The following is a 19230-nucleotide window of genomic DNA, read 5'->3' as shown; positions in this document are numbered from 1 at the left end:
ACAGGTGTAGATAAATCGTTTTTTACGATCACTAAAACCCCATGTGGAATTGCCATGTGATGTTAGTGCATCAGTCGCTTGACTATTTTGCATGGGGTTTTAGCTAAGTTGCATAGGTGATCGAAGGAAAAAAACATGTGGTGGCCCATTTTGTGCATCAGGTCAATAACAGTGATCGTCGCTAAAGCTGTGAAAACAAGTTTAGTGACAATCGCTGACTTTAGTGCATCTAGCCCTAAGTCTTACATCTCAATTCAGAGCATCTTTATTGTTTTTAGAATGAAAACTTGTATTATGAAATGAACATGAGACAACTGTCAACTCTTACTTGACACTTCATTTTAATAAGTGAAATACTATTTAAATATACCCAACACAATTTTATGGAACTTATAATCACTGGAATTTCTCAGGTCATACCATCTTAGGATCTAATTTTTTGAGATGTCAAAAAGCGAAATATGATCATGCCTGGCCATTCATGCATAAGGGGCTTACAGCACTAATGCCCAGACAATGGTAAGGGACACTTTTTCTGATGGACTACTACAGAATCCCAAAATGGAGTTTGGGACACTGTGCTGCTGAGAGTTCTTTACTTTTTTGAAGGTGTGAATAAACACGTGGATAAAGGTGAGCCAGTTTTGATATAGTATATCTAGATTTTCAGAAAGCTTTTGATAAAGGTCCTCATGAGAGGCTCCTGAGAAAATTAAAGTTTCATGGGATAGGTGGCAGAGTTCAGTTGTGGATTAGGAATTGGTAATCGGATAGAAAACAGAGGGTAGGGTTAAAAGGTCATGTTTCTCAATGGAGGAGAGTAAACAGTGGAGTGCCACAGGGGTCTGTACTGGGACCGGTGCTATTTAACTTATTTATAAATTATTTGGAAATTGGAACGACGAGTGAGATGATTAAATTTGTAGATAACACTAAACTGTTCAAAGTTGTTAAAACACATGCTGATTGTGAAAAATTGCAGGCAGACCTTAGGAAATTGGAAGACTGGGCATCCAAATGGCAGATGAAATTTAAATTGGACAAATGCAAAGTGATGTACATTGGGAAGAATAACATGAATTATAGTTACCAGATGCTAGGATCCACCTTGGGGATTAGCGCCCAAGAAAAGGATCTGGGTGTCATTGTAGACAATACAATGAGATCTTCTGCCCAATGTGTGGCGGCGGCCAAAAAAGCAAATAGGATGCTAGGAATTATTTAAAAAGGGATGGTTAACAAGACTAAGAATGTTATAATGGGCCTGTATTACTCCATGGTGCGACCTCATCTGGAGTATTGCGTTCAATTCTGGTCTCCTTATCTCAAGAAAGATATTTGGCGTTAGAAAAGGTTCAAAGAAGAGCGACCAAGATGGGAAAGGGGATGGAACTCCTCTCGTAGGAGGAAAGACTAAAACAATGAAGTTACAGGGAAATACTTTTAAAACCAATTGAAGGAAATAGTTTTCACACAGAGAATAGTTAAGCTCTGGAACACGTTGCCAGAGAATGTGGTAAGAGCGGATAGCGTAGCTGGTTTTAAGAAAGGTCTGGACAAGTTCCTGCAGGAAAAGTCCATAGTCTGTTATTGAGAAAGACATGGTGGAACCTACTGCTTGCCCTATATTGGTAGCATTGAATATTGCTACACCTTGTGTTTTGTCCAGATACTAGTGACCTGGATTGGCCACCATGAGAATGGGCTACTGGGCTTGATGGACCATTGGTCTGACCCAGTAAGGCTATTCTTATGTTCTTACCTTTGAATAATAAACTATGAATTGATTTAATGAAATTCAGACCCAGGATTTCACTTTTCAAAGTAGCCTGCACAGGAACAAAACCCATAAGTACTTTCCATTTGTGGACAAGACAGATTTTCAAAGAAAAAAATCAGCACTTACTTTCCTTGACAGTTCACCGTGGGTGCAGTTGGCCTGTGGACTTTCTAAGTGATTTTTATGTGGTCTACATTTATCTAGGAAGCTTCAATTCACTTTATAAACACCCCATGTTATTTGGTTATGAGTAATGCACAGCAAAACATATGTGGTAAAAAACCATTTGGATAATCAGCCATATGTAGTAATAGAAATAATTTAACTCACAGAGGACCATAAAATTCAATAAAGAAGTTACCACAATAGAAATGTTTTCAGTTTCATTCTAAGGGGAAGTTATTAATGTGGGCTACCATCAAGGGAGGCCAATGTTATGCTGATTTTTAAAAGTGTTCCAGGAGAGATCTGGGAAATTACAGACTAGTAAGCCTGACTTCAGTGCCGGGCAAAATGGTGGAAACAATTATAAAAAATAAAATTGTGGAATACGTAGACAATCATGATTTAATGAGACAGAGTCAGCCTCACCAATTTGCTTGACTTATTTGAAAGTGTGAATAAACATTTAGATAAAGGTGAGCTTCTTGATGTATCTAGATGTATCTAGATTTTCAGAAGGCTTTTGACAAAGTTCTTCATGAGACGCTCCTGAGAAAATTAAACAGTCATGGGATAGCTGGCAAAGTTCAGTTGTGGATTAGGAATTGGTTATCAGATAGAAAACAGAGGGTAGGGTTAAATAGCCATTTCTCTCAATGGAGAAGAGTAAACAGTGTAGTGCTGCTTGGATCTGTACTGGGACCGGTGCTATTTAACTTATTTATAAATTATCTGGAAATTGGAACAAGTGAGGTGATTAAATGTGTAGGCACCTGAAATGTAGGCTTTTAAAACCCTCGCACAATTCTGTAAACCCTAGGCCTAGGCAATCTTCAGTGGTGGCTCCAGTCAGAGTCATTATCCAAGTCCTCCTCCTCTGCATAGTCTTGGTTGATTTTGATGACAGTCTTTACGGCTGGGGGGTGGGGGTGGGGTCATTGCGAGGGTCATCTACTACAAGGGCATTGGTTACCCTCATAGAAGGCATGGTCCATCAACAGAGTTGAGAGCCATTCATTTGGCTCTATGATTCTTCAAGATATGACTGAAAGGCAACGCAGTCACAGTCTTCTCTTACAATGCCACAGCCTTAGCGTACATCAACAGACAAGGGGGTACCAAGAATGCTCTACTGCAAGTGGAGGCCCAATTGCCATTTCGAGCTGGTTGGAAGCCCATCTACAGGCCATCATGGCAGCTTATGTAGTGGGAGTGAACAATGTCCAGGCTGATTATCTCAGCCACAGGACCCTGCATCCAGGAGAATGGTCCGTATCCCAAAGAGCACTCAGCTGCATTGTGAAACTCTGTGGGTGGCCAACATTCAATCTCATGGCCTCAGCGGACAACAATAAAGTTCCTCATTTCTTCAGTCAAAGGTCAAAATCAGGAAGTGTCAACATAGACACTCTAGTTCAACCTTAGCCAGTAAATGGGCTCCTGTATGTGTCCCCCTGTGGATGATAGGTTGCTATCCTGCAAAGAACCCAGCCTACTATAGAGGATTGGTAATCCTAGTGGTTCCAGATTGGCTGTGTCAGCCTTGGTATGTAGATCTAGTCTGGTTGCAGCGAGACAGCTGTCTCAGACTACTGCTGCAGCAGGATCTCCTGCCCCAGAAGCCCATAGCCCTAGAGAATTCGGATCACTTTGAGCTTATGGCAGGGCTGTTCAATGTGCAGCCTTAGCACAAATAGGATATTCAGATATGGTTATCACAACACTTCTACAATCAAAGAAGCCAGTAACTATAGCGGCCTATGCAAAAGTATGAAAACTTTTCAGCTCTGGTATAAGGAGAATCATTTAGATCCCTTATGGGCTCCCATTTTCGAAGTCCTGTCTTTTCTGCAGGAAGGTCTAGAGAAAGGCCTGGCAGTAGGATCTCGCAAGGTTCAAATAGATGGTCTTTTGTGTTACAGAGCTCGAATGGACAGAAGGTCTTTGGCCTCTCACCCAGATTTGTCCAGGTTCTTCAAGGGAGCTCTCAGACTCCACCCTCCAGTGTGGCAGCTGATCCCTACATGTAATCTGAACACTGTGTTATGGGCCCTCATTAAAGCGCCATATGAGCCTCTGTCAGAGGCATCTATCATAGATCTAATTTGAAGACAGTCTTTGTAGTCATGAGCTCTTCAGCGAGGAGGGTGTCAGAGCTGCAAGCATTATCTTTCAGAGAGCCTTTCTTCAGATTCATAGAAGCAGAGTGTCTTTAAACACCATGCCTTTCTTTCTACCGAAGGTAGTTTCAGCGTTTCATGTCAACCAGAAAGTGCAGCTTCCCACTTTTCAGCCCACAGGAGAGAAGAAACAGGGCAAAGTACTGAAGTTGCTGGATGTCAGGAGAGTAGTTCTTCGTTATCTTGAGGTGACATGAATTCCATCTGTCAGATCACCTATTTGTCTTGACCAGTGCTAGCCATAAGAGCAGACCAGCCTCTAAAGCTTCTATCTCCCAATGGATCCACATAGCTGTTTCCTTGTCATACATTGGCTGTGGAAAGCAGCTGCCATTTGCAGTGAAAACTCACTCTACCAGAAGGTGTGGTGCTTTCTGGGCAGAGGCCAAGGCAGTATGTCCCAATGAAATGTGTAGGGCAGCCACATGGTCTACCCTCCATACCTTTACAAAATTTGACATAGTAGACCTGGTGGCACAAATGAACAGGGCCATTGGTTCCTCTGTGCTGGTCGCAGGCTCATCTGTCCCGCTCTAAACTCAAGGAACTGTTCTAGTACATCCCATCCGTAAGGAATCATATACTTTTTGCACTGGAAGGAAGGACTAGGTTCTTACTTCAATAATCCTCTTTCCTGTAGAACAGCATATGATTCCTCACACCCTGCCCTGTCAGATGTCTGCTATGCCTGCGTTGGCTTGTATGCTGGGAAGTTTCCAGTGGCTTGGCTCAAGGTAGCCAAGGAAGAAAAAAATAGAGTCCATCAAATACAAGCATTTCAGAACCGAGATTGATATCAGTACATATTGTTTTGCTAAGAGCTGTACAAGTGTTAGTGCTGGTTGCACACAGGTAGGTGGTTTCTTTCTCCATGATTATTTGCTGCTCTTTTGGGTAGTTGTTTATTAACTTGTTTACTATTGCAGAGCAGATCAAACTTATTTGGATTGGTGAGTTCCAAGAACCCACCCTTGTTTTCATTTCCTCTCCTAGGGGTTATCTTTTGCTTTGGTACGGACTAAGGAGAGGGGGTGCTGCCCAGAGAGACAAAGGGGCAGAGAGAAGAAAATGATTGATGTCTTCTGCAAGCTGCTCATGAGTTGAGGTGCTTAACCCATCTGTAAAGAATTGAATGCTGTTCTACAGGAAAGAGGATTATCAAGGTAAGAACCTAATCCTTTCTTATAATGAAGGGTAGATATATTCTTATAATGAAGGGTTGATATTCCTTTTACACAAAAAAAAAGTCCAATGGAATCAGAAGAATGCATCCTTTTGTTATATTATAGCCACCCAATTTTATAGTAATTTTGAAAAATAAATATATCAGAAGGTAATTTTAAAAAATTAAATAATAGTGAATGCTAACACCAATAACGCAAGTAAACTGAATGATACAATCCTGAAGCATTTATTTCCAACTAGAGTTGAGAGAATGATTATGTTTGAGGTGCATAGTTCAGTGATGCATCTATGACTTTTTACTTGTTGAGCTGAAGGAATAAAAGACTTCCTGCTTGTTAGCAATATCTCTAGTTCCACTGTATTACATTCATGAAAAATGAGCCAAAATCCACATCACAAAGCTGCCAAGTATTTTTTTTGTAATATGATTGAAAATGTGTGGTCAATATGTACCCAAGCCAGAGCAAAGTTATATATTACTTGCTAATTATGAATGGGTAGATCTCCAGATCAGGACCAGGCTCAGGTCCAGAACAGAACCAGTATTATATATGACATTTTTTATAGCATTATATTTACATGTTTACTTTCTCAGAATAAAAATCTGAAACTAAATTTATACTATTGATCTATTCATTTACTGTAAATATTTTTGTTACCAATATATTTTGCCAAAAATAATTTAGTTTGTACATGTGGAGGGGCATAATAATAAAAAAAAATCTCTAAGTCCCCTTTTGGCCTAAGGCCTTAAACGTTGAAAGTAGAAGCAGGGAAAATGTCCATTATCAAAAAAAGTCCAAAAGGCGTTTTTTTTTTATAATGGCCTGCCTCTACGTTCAGCTGTTTAAACACCCAGACCACCACTACGTCTAAACTTATACCATATAATCAACCTAAAAAAAGCCTAATCCCCAAACGTCCAAAACAAAACAAGGAGCCAGTCCTTCGCCTAAAAGCTGGATTCTGTAACCGGTGTCAAAAACAACACTGGTTACAGAATCCACCCCCCCCCTACAACGATCCGGGCAGGAGGGAGCCCACGCCCTCCTGCCCTGTCGAACCCTGACCCCCCCTCCCCCCCCCCCGACAACATTGGGGCAAGAGGGAACCCCGCCCACAGGTGGGGCCTGAGGCGTCTGGGCCAACCAGAATAGGCCCAGGACCCAACCCAGCCCATGTGCCTAAGGCCCCGCCCACAGGAGGAGCCTAAGGCTTCTGGGCCTATTCTGGTTGGCCCAGGCGTCTCAGGCCCCACCTTTGGGTTTGAGCCACCTGGGCCAATCCAGCCCCATTCCTGGGATGGCTGGCCTGCCGGACGGGCAGGCTTGGCACCCGTCCGTCCAGCCAATGATTTCAAGGTACGGGGATGAGATTGGGGGTGGTGGGGTCGTGGGGTCAGCGGGGGGGTCGTGGGTCTGCGGGGGGGGGGCCGATCGGGGGTTTGGGGGGCGGTCGTGGGTGGGGGGGTTGCGTCAAGTGCAGGAAGGCCTAGGATCCCTCCTGCCTGTATTTTAGTGGGGGGTGGGGGTTAGAGGGTGTCCCTGGGCCAGGAGGACTTGGGCTCCCTCCTGGCCCCATCAGACTCGGGGGGGAGGGGGGTTGGGGATCGTGGGGCAAGAGGACTTGGGCTCCCTCTTGCCCCGATGTTGTCGGTGTGCTGCTGGGCAAAAGGGCTTCATCTTGCCTGATCATTGTCGGCAGGGCCAGGAGGGCTTGGGCTCTCTCCTGGTCCAATCATATCAGGGGGAGGGGTGGATCGCTGCAGGAGAGATGGGTCATCTTTCCTGGCGCTTTAGCAATCCCAAGTGCCGCATTTGGCAGCACTTGGTGGTATCGCTATCGCGGTAGGGTAGATGAGTCATCTCTCCTGCCCCGATGGTTGCGGTAGGAGGGGGGGAATAGGTTGCAGTGCCACTGAGCTGATGGCGGCTGGCGCGATCAGCTCAGTGGCCCCTTTTTCCGCACTTAAACCTGTTTTGACTTGGTCTAAGTCAAAACATATAAGTGCCGACTAGGCAACCTGTCAAAACATTTAGTTATACCTGTACGCCTAGGTGTAGGTCGGCCCACCTCCCGCCCACCCCCCGTCCTTTCCCTGCCTCTAAAAACACCTCTTTTCGTTCTATGCGTTTAGAGGCAGGGGAAAGGCCTAAGCTGGTTTTAGATACATCTAAAACCAGCTTTGATTATGGGTACTTGGACAATCAGGCTTTTTGATCGTCCAAGTAGTCTTTTAGGCCACTTTTTAGACACTTTTTTTTTTTATTATTATGAGCCCCATACCATTTATTTATTTATTTATTGAATTATTTTTATATATATATATTTTTTATTTATTTATTTATTTATTTATTTAATTTCAGATCAATATTTAAATCCTATGGCCAACATTTTTTAAAATTCCAGCCATGATGTTTAAATACTTCATGCAAATTTGGTGCTGTGTTGAATATATGTATAGTGGCAGCTGCTAGGAAGATAGCGATGATATTCAGTAATACTCATATACCTAGGTGATTTAAGTTAGGACAGGTTTACTGCTGCACAGATAGCAACTAAGTATTAGTGTTATCTGTACATTTGGACAGAATGCCTTGCTCATCTCAGTACTAAATACTGGGCAACCATTAACAGTTTTCAGCATCACTATCCTTGTACACCCAAATTCTGTAAAAAGTGCTAAAAACAGTGTGTGCAAATATGGGTGCATACCCAATTTGTATGTGCAATTTAGTTGTATAATCAGCCAATTAGCACCGATAATTATAATGAGCAATTATTGTTGCTAATTGGACTTAACCCCCTCTTATACGAAACTGCGATAGCAGCTTCTAGCGCAAGGAGCCGCTCAATGAGCGTCCGGGCGCAGTTTCATAAAAGGAGGCTTAAGAATTATGTCCCGGATTCTCTAACCGGCGCTGATGTTGGCCACTGCCTTAAAAACAGCCGTTGATCGCATGTCAGTCGTGCAAAGGCGGTGTTTAGAGAATCACTCCTCCGGCAAAGTTAGGTCCCAGAAATGTAGGCAAGGGTTTTGTAAAGTGAAGGAGTTAAATGTATTTTGGATATTTATAGGCAGGAGCGGAGGACATCACAATACTTCTGTGGTAGCTGCTTCACTCACACATTCCAACTGTTTTTCTTTTTTTAGGTAAAATAAGTGAATAAGTCTCAAATATGTGTCTGGGGGGGGGTTACAATTATTTCTGCTAAAATGTTTTCCAACTTTAACCCTCCAGAGGCCAAAATAGAATTTGGGAGTATCAGTCCTTCTGTGTATGCTTAAAGTAATTTGTACTTTTGGTTTATAGCACATCATAGAGGTTTTTTCCCCTTTTTCAGCTGTTACACATCTGTATTGAAGGCTGGGGAAACTGGCGTTGGTCTGAGCCTTTTAGTGTGGACAGTGCAGGAATATTTCTCAGAATCATCCAGTACAAGGGAAGAACAGCATCACTCATCATCAAAGTTCAGCAGCTCAACCGAGTACAAAAACAAGTATGTTTTATTGCACATTTATTCTACAAAGTCCTCTTCCTCCTCATGGTCCCCTTTGCTTTTACAACTAAACTCATATAAAAGCATTTCTGTTAAATAAAATAAAGGGTTATTTGTAATATCCTGCACAACTCTACTGGACATTTCTTACTCCTGGCAGAATTCTGCGTGACTGCACAATGCAGAATTTCCACAGAATTGCACAGTTGCGCAGAATTCTCTTTTCCTGCACAGAATCATACAATAATTTATTTGGGTCACGGTATCAGCAGCAATTCCTATTCACTGTCTGCAGCTAAACTGGAAGTCTTTTCACAGCAAAGGGGAGGACTCCGGGTTAGCAGCAGGCAGTATGTGAGAGTTGCTGTTGATACCGTAACCCAAAGAAGCAAGCCTTAGAGTAAAGGGGAGGAAAGGAAGGAAAGTTGGTAGCACAGGGGTAGGAAAGGGATAAGAGGAAGGAAAGTTGCTGGCACAGGGGTAGGAAAGGGATGAGAGGAAGGAAAGTTGCTAGCACAGGGGGAGGGGGTGACAGGAAGGAAAGTTGCTGACACAGGGGGAAGGAAGGGGTGATAGGAAGGAAAGTTGGTGGAACAGGGAGGGTGAGAGGAAGAAAGGTTGGTGGCATAGGGGGAGGAGATGGGGAATAGGAAGGAAAGATGCTGGCACAGGGGGAAGAGAGGGAGACACATAGTGAGTGGAAAGGATGAAATTACACATAATTGAGGGGAAGAAAAGATAGATGGTACATGGAGGAAGATAGAGACATATGACATAGGACACAAGGAAAAGAGAGCGAGAAAGGTGTTGGACATTGGAGTGGATGAGAGGGAAGGAGATATACACAAGAGGTGGAGGGGGAGAAGGAGTGAGATATTGGATCCAGGAGCAGAATGGAGTGATGGAGAGATGCTTGGAAATAAGAGAGAGGGAAGAGAATGGGAGAAATGTTGTATCATGGGGGAGAGTGCAGCAGGGAAGAGATAGGGAGATGTCAGGCTACGAGGGTGGGGAGGGAAGGAAGAGGGAGCAGATGCTGGGCTATAAGGATGGAGAAAGGAAGATGCTGAGAATAGTTAGAACACTGAGGGGAAGGAGAGGATAGATATAACAGAGGGTACAAATATGGTAACGGAGGTATGTTTTAAGATAAAAGGGAATGGAGGGCTGAAGAAGGAATGAGATGGGGAATGGAAGAGAAGATGGAAATTTTGATAGGTAGTTGAAAAGTGAAAAAGGGCAGGGTAAAAAAGAGGCAGAAAAGAGCTAAAAAGGAATGATCAATATGTCTGAGGCAGGTGTAGTGAGGGAATAGACAGGAGAGAGAAAAAAAGACAAATGGCTAGTAACCGCTTCAAGGAGAATTAGCAGACGACAGGATAGCAGAAAAAAAGAAATCGAAACCAACATGATGGAAACATAAAATAACCAAATAAAGGTAAAAGAAAAACATTCCACGGATAGAATCCCTAATCCCCCCTCTTCCACTTCTCTCATCCCTCCCACCAACGATCTGAACTCTCCCTTTACTCCTTCTCATTGTTCTCTCCCAACCTAACTCCAATGTACAACCCCCCTCATGCTTACCTCAATGACTTCGTTGCTTGTAAATCTGATTAATTGTTATTCTTGTAAATCTGTTTAATTGATGTGAACCGCCTAGAACTCCCTGGGTATGGCAGTATACAAAAATAAAGTTATTATTATTATTATTTTATTTTAAATGTTTTAAATGGAATATAGATAATAATTAGCAAAATTATTGTTTACATTTTGATGAATAAATTTGCAGAATTTTCTAATTTTGTGCATAGAATTTTGAAATTTTTTGCACAGCATTCCACCAGAAGTAATTTCTTTACAAACCACCAGAGGCAGAATAATACAAGAACCTAAATGAAAAATAGGACTGCATTGTTTCCAGTCCCTACATTATACTCCTAGCAGCAGTTAAGAGGAGAATTATGCAAGATCTTAAACATTTTGGAAAACAATCTTTTTCCAGATGCTCCATTGCCTTTTTATTTTAAAAGAAAGGTAATATACAGTATAGTACTATGAAAAGATATAAAACGCTGTTCTATAAGCTGACACCTAAGTGTGCCTGGTTTCTAGATTATTGGCATTTATGCGCTTAATTGGTGGCAATTATGCACATAAGTGCTAGCCGCTGGTCTAAAAACAGTGGGCCGGATTCTGCAAATGGTGCTTACATTGGCCCCGATCACGTGTCAATCACACTTAATCACGCTTACCATTAACCAGTAATGTAGGCTAGGGTTTTGAAGGTACATTCTTTGCGCCTCGTCTTTGTTAGATGAGAATCACATCTGCCGAGGTGCCTAAGGTAATTTCTGGTGTAAACCATACCTACTTTTGCCAATAGGTGTCTCTACACTTGATTACGGTATCATTTTTTTGGAGATGCCTGAGGGGTGGCCTACATTTTTTATGACATTTTAATTAGTTTTAAACAACTTGGTCCATTACCGCGCCGATTATCACCAGTTAAAACATTTAAGTTAGGCAGTGGAAAGACAGTGGAAGGGTGCCTACTGCCGCCTAACTTATGACACTGTTTAGAGAATTTGGGCCAGTGTGCCTAAATCACTTGGTGTGCAGTTGTCAGGGGATGTACATGTGGACAAAGCATGGTATAAGTTATTACTGTGTTGCCAAGTGATGCATTCAACTTATTGGATACTATCAGTTGCACCCTCTGCATGGCACACCTGTCATAGCAAACCTGCCTAACTTTTGGCATGTCAGTGCTAATATTCTGTTTACAAAAACACATTCACAATGGCAGTGCAACAAATGACCATTACTAAGCACGAGTTAGGAAAAGGCCCAAACGGGAGGAAAAAGCCTCAGAAAAGCCCTCCCCCTGCCACAGCAGTGGTTTAAGGTTTTAAGGAGGGAAACCTCATAGGCACAAAAAAACCTCCCGCGGGTCTCTCAAGACTCTGTGCGATGCGATAAAACTGTGGGTCAAAAAAGTGATCAGAGTGATACGAATGAAATTAACTCTAACTTATCTTAGTGAAGCTCGGTCGGAACACCAGATGGCCAGCGTTTCACATCAAGTTGCCTCAGGGTGTGCCACCGATCGTGAGCTTTCAAAACAGGACACGAACAAGCGTATTTCTCTGCGCACCCTTGAAATTGGCAATAAATCATCTTTTTATGTCCCCTAAATGAGGGACCTATTTGTAGAATTGCTGCCATAGTGTTCGAATAAGTAGAATTTTGAATAGATGATGCTTTAAATCTGCATATACCATATCTGTACTCGTACATATATACATCTGAACTTCCTGTATGATTGTACAACATTTCTGTGACAGTAATAATTTAAAAATCCCCACATTTGAATAAAAAATGAAAGTAAAACATTTTAAAAATTCAAATGCAAGTTAAACCAAAATAACCACTAACATTCTCCAGAGGTAAAGGAAGCACCTCCTTTTAGTAAATCAGGACCATCCTCTCTTGGCTCTCATAAAAACCCCATGTTGACATCACGTTATTAATGCAAAGAAAAAGCGAAACAAGTATTTTAAAAACTAAGGGCTCCTTTTACTAAGCTGCTCTACCGGTTTTAGCGCGCGCTAGACGCTAACGCCTCCATTGAGCTGGCGTTAGTTTTTGGTGCGTAGCGCGGGGTTAGCGCGCGCTAAATCAAACTGCAACTTTTAGGGACAATGCCACTGAAATTTATAGATGAATAGTGCTGTTGACAAGGGGATGGCCATTCCATGAGGATAACACCTTGACACAGAGTTATTTCACAAGGATGCACTCATAGAAGGTAATTTTAGATAACATTTTTAACTGTAGAATGCTGATTTATGCAATAAAATGGGCTCTTAGGTTATGTCTAATTGTACATACAGTGCAAGCTAATGTGTACTTATACAGTGGGCATATTCAGGGATGGAATGTGGGCAGAGTTATGATTTATGCACATATTTTGTGTTGTGCATTTACAGCTGATCTCAAACAGGTACAGGCACAATGTCCATGCTTGTAATCAAGGGGCAATTTTTATTCCATTCTATTATGCTGTCTTATAATCCACCCTTAAACTAAGGGCTCCTTTTACTAAGGTGCGCTAGCATTTTTAGCACGCGCTGCAGATTAGCGCGTGCTGCCCCATGCGCTACGCATAAAAACTAACGCCAGCTCAATGGTGGCGTTAGCGTCTAGCATTCATGGCAATGCAGCACGCGCTAAGCGCGCACTAAAACCACTAGTGCAGCTTAGTAAAAGGAGCCCTAAAGCTGCAGAGTAGATTGCAATAAGATAGCCTTCTCATTTGGAAGAGACATTACAAAAATCAAACATTATACAATATTAATTTGGAAACAGGTAAGCTTTTAGAGCTTTTCTAAATTGAATATAGGAAGGAATTTGCCAGATTCAAAGAGGTATATTATTCCATATTAATACACTCTGAAAAGTAAACATTTTTTCCAACTTGATTTTAATAACATGTGCTTCATTGAGGGGAAATTTAAATCCATCCTATAACAATCTCTAATAGTAAATGAAGTGAGATGTACAACTGACTGTTAGATCCAAAATAACCTATAAATCAGTAGCAGCAATTGTCCCAGAAATGACGTCAATTTTTATTTTCAAAATCTTTTGTGTCTTTCACTTAGCTGTACTCACAAATTCTTTAAAAAAATAACCACAAATTTGAGCAGGTTCTAAAATGGTGCCTCTCAATGATACTACAGTATAGGGCAACCAGGTGGTCTATCCATCGATTTATCTATCTTTGGGACCAGATAAAATTCTGGTTTTCTGGGATATACAGGAATAAGATAACAGGCTTCTGCTTCAATGATAAATCCTTTATCCATTGCTCTGGTCACAATACTAGTCATTTCTGTATTTAACATTTCTTTAGGATCAGCTGATAATCTTTGGTAATGTTTATTTTCATTGAGTTGGGATTTTGCCTCCATAATGTACTGATATTTGTTCCATATCATAGTAGCCCTGCCTTTATCAGTGGGGCAAATGACTAGATATGGATTATTTTTCAAATTTGAAAGAACGTTATACTGTTTCTTAGTACAGTTAAATTTTCTGCAGTATCTCATAACATTAGGTTCTTAAACATTTGAAGAACCAGCAAGCATGAGATTTTGAAGTCCATTCACTAAAATATCTATTTTATATATTTATATAAAAATTTTAAAGCGTGAACAAGAAAACAGAAATTTTTGAATGACACCCATTGAATGATTTGAGGTATACTGTATTTGCTCAGCATTTTTTCAAATAATGTGTGTTGGCTTGTTTTGATAATTAGTTTTTAAAATAATAACATAAGTGGCAGAAACAATCTCTTCTTTGCAGGCACAGTCCCTTATACCTACTCTTACCACTCTATACACCTCTTGGAAAAGTATTCATCATGATGTCATCACGTGTACTTTTACATTGGTCAGTATTTTATAATAGGCCATATAGGTAATTATGGGACCACATACATCTCAAAATAACTTTATAAAAATACACCTATTCTGTGCCTATGTGCTTAGCCCCAAAATTGATACCACATGTACTGTTTTTGTACATATCCTGGATTGCTTGTTAAAAATTGCTATTTCAAAAAGGAAATGAAAATCACTCTCATCTCGTTAAAAAAAGTATCAGTAAAAATATTGTCGACACTTTTTCCTCCTTGCCTTCTGTGCTTTAGATCACTATTTGTGGAAGACAGATCATCTGCAGTTACCTGTCAGAAAGCATTGAACTGAAAGTGGTTCAGCACTACGTTGGCCAGGATGGACAAGCAGTTGTTCGAGAACATTTTGGCTGTCTTGGTGCCAAACAGAAGCTACCTTCATATATCCTGGAAAACAATGAGCTGACAGACCTGTGTGTGAAGGCCAAGGGAGATGAGAACTGGTCACGGGACGTGTGTCTTCATTCTAAGGAAATTGAACACAGTATGGTCATCCAGGTATAACAAGAAGGAAAATAAAAAGATATTACTTGGGGAAGGGAGCTCAAATATTTACTAAAGAAATTAAAAACTGTGTATTTATTTAATTACTATTTAGCTCATGCCTTTCCAGTGGTAATTCAAAGGAAGTTACATTCAGGAACAGTAGGTATTTCCCTGTCCCCAGAAGACTTACAATGTAAAGGGCATGTTTACTAAAGAGCATTAGGATTTGGAGTTAACATGTGTTAACTCCAAATCATTCTTTTTAGGGAATGTTCTATGCAGGTTGCACACTAATGCATGGTAACTGCTAGGATTTAACACTGGATCACTTAGCACAGGGGTGCCCAATAGGTCGATCGTGATCGACCGGTAGATCGCCAAGGCAAAGTGAGTCGATCATGGATCCCATCCTGGGCTCCGTGATAGACTCACTTTGCCTTGGCGATCTACCGGCCGATCAGCCTTCTTCTCCCTGATGTTAATTCTGCCATCGGAGAGGAAGTTCAGGCCAGCCAATCGCTGCCTGGCTGGGCCGGAACTTCCTCTCCGACGGCAGAATTGACTTTGGGGAGAGGAATGCAGGTCGGCCCGACGCAGGCAGAGCTTGGAGCAGCGGTGGCTTTGGGGCCTGTTCCCCGATGGCAGCGGCGGGTTGGGGGCCGGTTCCCCGATTGCAGCGGCTGTGGCTTGGGGGAGGACATGAAGAAAGAAAGAAAGGGGGCAGGCAGGGAGACAGAAAGAAAGAAGGAAAACATAAAAAAAGAAAGGGGGCATGAAGAGAGAAAAAAAAGAAAGGGAGGCAGGGAAAAAGAAAGGGCAGGGAGAGAGGAAGAAAAAGTTGGGGGAGGGAATGAGGACTAGAGGAGAGGAAGCATTCAGGCTGAAAGCAGGGAAGAAAGATTGGATGCACAGTCAGAAGAATAAAGTGCAACCAGAGACTCATGAAATCACCAGACAACAAAGATAGGAAAAATTATTTTATTTTAAATTTAGTGATCAAAATGTGTCTGAATTTATATCTGCTGTCTATATTTTGCACTATGGCCCCCTTTTACTAAACCGCAATAGCATTTTTTAGCGCAGGGAGCCTATGAGCGTCGAGAGCAGCGCTGGGCATTCAGCGCAGCTCCCTGCGCTAAAAACTGCTATTGTGGTTTAGTAAAAAGGGAGGGGGTATATTTGCAGAGGCTTGGGCAGTTCTTCCCAAGGAGATTTGTAGAGCAGCTAATTGGTTTACTTTTAATACCTTTACAAAATTCTACAGAATAGACATGGCAACACGGGAGGACATTGCATTTGGGTACTCAGTCTTGTAGGCAGGCTCATCTGTCCCACCCTAGATTTTTGACACTGCTTTGGTACATCACCTAAAATACAGACTCCTATGTCTTTGCAACAGAATGGAAAATTAGATTCTTACCGTGATAATCTTCTTTCTGTTAGAAAACATAGAAGTCTGTATCGCCTGCTCTGTCAGTGTTTCAATGTACCTGCTTTCTGCCTCGGTCAAATCTATAGTCCAAAACTGGAGTTTTTTCTTCTCTTAGTTGGATGAAAATATAGAAATAAATTACAAATAAAGTAATGAATTTGTTGAGTTTTGGAGTCCTTATGTGTTAGGGCTAGTTGCACACAGCAGGTTAGTTCGTTGGTACATCCGTGTTGTAAGTTCATGCTAATTATTGTTCTTTTTCATGAGTTACAGAGCAGAACAGAAATATATGGTGTTCACAGGGAAGTTCCCCGTGCCTCTCCTTCTGATTTATTTTCTCATATTGAAGCTGGACTGCTTTGGTACAAACTTAAGAGGGCACTATACTCCACTGATGAAGGAGGAGTTGCTGAAAGATGTGATTGACATCCTTCTGCAAGCTACTTGCAACAAGGGATAGAGATAAGTGTTGTAGCTTAAGGCTTTTGTGCATATTTTATGCTAGCACTCATCCGAGCGCAGTTCTAACACACTAGCGGGAAGTGATTTTATGGTCACTCCCGAGTACCTTTGTTAGGCCCCCTCCAGCTTAAGAAAGTAAGTCTGGAATGTAGTGTTTAGCTCTGAGGAAGTTTTTTTTAATATAAAAACTTATTTAAAAATTCTAAAATAATTTATTACTAAATTAAAAATTAATTATTTGATTATGAAATTATAAAATTGGTAGGGAGTTATAAAATTAACAAAGAAACATAGGGAGGAGGAGGTTTTGGAGCCAATGAGATAGCTCATGAATACAGCCTGCTTGAAAGCTAATGAGCAGTGGCAGGCTGGGAGTCCGAGGCTCTTTCCTCCTTTCCTTGTGGTATCCTTTGAGCTGAATACATTATGATAGCATAACACTATATTGAAAGTTAATCCCTTTTAATTAGGGAACAAGTGAATATATCCCCTAGGTGTTTGGAGTATTGAATTGTTGGTTTCCTTGGGGTTGTGTGATTGTGGAGTAAATCCCCCAGTGCCCCAGGTACATTAGATAGAGTGGGAGCCCTCTAGGACAGTTAGGGAAAAATGCTTGAGTACCTAAATAATTTGTAATCCGTTTAGAATTGTAGGATATGCGGAATATAAATTATTAAAAATAAATAAATAAAATAAAATTTAGGGACCCATATTCAGACTGTGTGGGGCAGCCCAGCTAAGTCCTGCAGTTGGTGGTCACTGTTTCCTCTGAGCTGAGCGAGAGTCTTCCGCCTACAGTCCTGCCAATGGGGTGGGGTGCTATTTCATAGACACATAGAAACAGACGGCAGATAAGGGCCCATCAAGTCTGCCCACCCCAATAACCCTCCCCTACTTTTCCCATTTTGTCTTAAAATCAGGCACGCTGCTGGCCTCAATTACCTGTAGTGGAAGATTATTCCAGCGATCAACCACCCTTTCAGTGAAGAAGTATTTCCTGGTGTCAGGTGTATTTCAGTAACACATTTCCATTAGTGAGGGACAGACAAGTACTGCAGGACTCCAGAGAACTTGCCTGTCCCTAGCAATTGAAAACACAGTATTAAAGCACTGCTACCCACCCCCACCCCCTCCCACTGGCAGCCGTGCACTCATCTCAGTGTCAGTGGTGAACCTGGATATTCAATGCAAGGCCATATCCAGCGACTGGCATTGAATATCTGGAGGTTTATGGCCAGTTCTATCTTAACCGGCTAACAGCATAGGCTGTTTAAGCTAAAAGTAACCGAAGGCAGACCAGCTATTTACACAGCCCAATTTGGTTGCTAAACTTAGCTAGTCAATGCTGAATATTGCTGGTTATTGCACATATAGCCAATTTATGTTTAGCTGCTTATCGTGAATATTCAGTGGAGATAACTGGTTATCTCATGCTGAATATTTGGGGTTAGCTAGTTAATCACTATTTAACCGGTCAGCAGCCATTTGTGACTGGTTAAATAGTGACTAAGATGGTTAAGGGGCTGGAGGAGCTGCCGTACAGCGAAAGATTAGAGAAACTGGGCCTCTTCTCCCTCGAACAGAGGAGATTGAGAGGGGACAAGATCGAAACATTCAAGGTACTGAAGGGGATAGACTTAGTAGATAAGGACAGGTTGTTCACCCTCTCCAAGGTAGGGAGAACAAGAGGGCACTCTCTAAAGTTGAAAGGGGATAGATTCCGTACAAACGTAAGGAAGTTCTTCTTCACCCAGAGAGTGGTAGAAAGCTGGAACGCTCTTCCAGAGGCTGGTTATAGGGGAAAACACCCTCCAAGGATTCAAGACAGTTGGACAACTTTCTGCTGAACATGAACGTGCGCTGGTAGGGCTAGTCTCAGTTAGGGTGCTGGTCTTAGACCAGAGGGCCGCCACGTGAGCGGACTGCTGGGCATGATGGACCACTGGTCTGACCCAGCAGCGGCAATTCTTATGTTCTTATGTTCTTCGACTGTTGGGGGTTAGCGTTTACCAAGGTACAGCATGGCTGTTGCAAAAGTCAAATGAATAGAATAATCTCACTTTGTACAGATGTATAGCACTAAAATCTTCTAAAAAGAGAAAATAGCCTAGCAATGAAAAGTTGGAAGAAATTTGCATATAATATAGGCAAGTTTCAGGTCAAGTTTATTATAATTTTGATTAATCGCTTATTCAAAATTCTAAGTGATGTACAAATCAATAAAATTACAAAATTTTAGGGGGAAACAGAACAAACTCTTAGAACTAACCTAACAAAAACATATTGAAACAAAAGGAGAGGATGGGAAGAGAAATACAAGTTGTTGATAGTAAGTAAGACACGTATGGGGAAAAAACAATAGGAAGGGAGAAAGCAACGTGCTTCAAAAAAATTATGAATGTATGCAAATCAAGTTTATGCGTATTCATTATGGATATCCAGAAAACCTGACTGGCAAGGGGGTACTCCAGGACTGAGTTGAGAAACACTGGCCTAATATGTCTCCCCACCACCACCACACCCCTGTAAGTCTTCCCACAGCTGGAACATTATTTCC

The 19230-nt window shown here is 41.7% G+C and overlaps 1 protein-coding gene across 8 annotated transcripts in view; it reads left to right on the top strand.

Annotated features, from left to right (window-relative positions):
* Positions 1–19230, top strand: part of VPS13B (vacuolar protein sorting 13 homolog B) — a 1237203-nt gene that overhangs the window by 1081672 nt on the left and 136301 nt on the right. For all 8 annotated transcript variants that reach the window (XM_033933145.1, XM_033933154.1, XM_033933146.1 and 5 more), the window contains 2 exons: positions 8653–8808; positions 14528–14791. In XM_033933145.1, coding sequence (XP_033789036.1) covers positions 8653–8808; positions 14528–14791 — 420 coding nt within the window. The remainder of the gene's footprint in view (positions 1–8652; positions 8809–14527; positions 14792–19230) is intronic.

The sequence above is a fragment of the Geotrypetes seraphini genome, chromosome 2, assembly GCF_902459505.1.
Source record: "Geotrypetes seraphini chromosome 2, aGeoSer1.1, whole genome shotgun sequence".
Classification (NCBI taxonomy): Eukaryota; Metazoa; Chordata; class Amphibia; order Gymnophiona; family Dermophiidae; genus Geotrypetes; species Geotrypetes seraphini.
The sequence above is the reverse complement of the archived record's forward strand: the minus strand, read 5'-3'. Positions and strand labels throughout refer to the sequence as shown.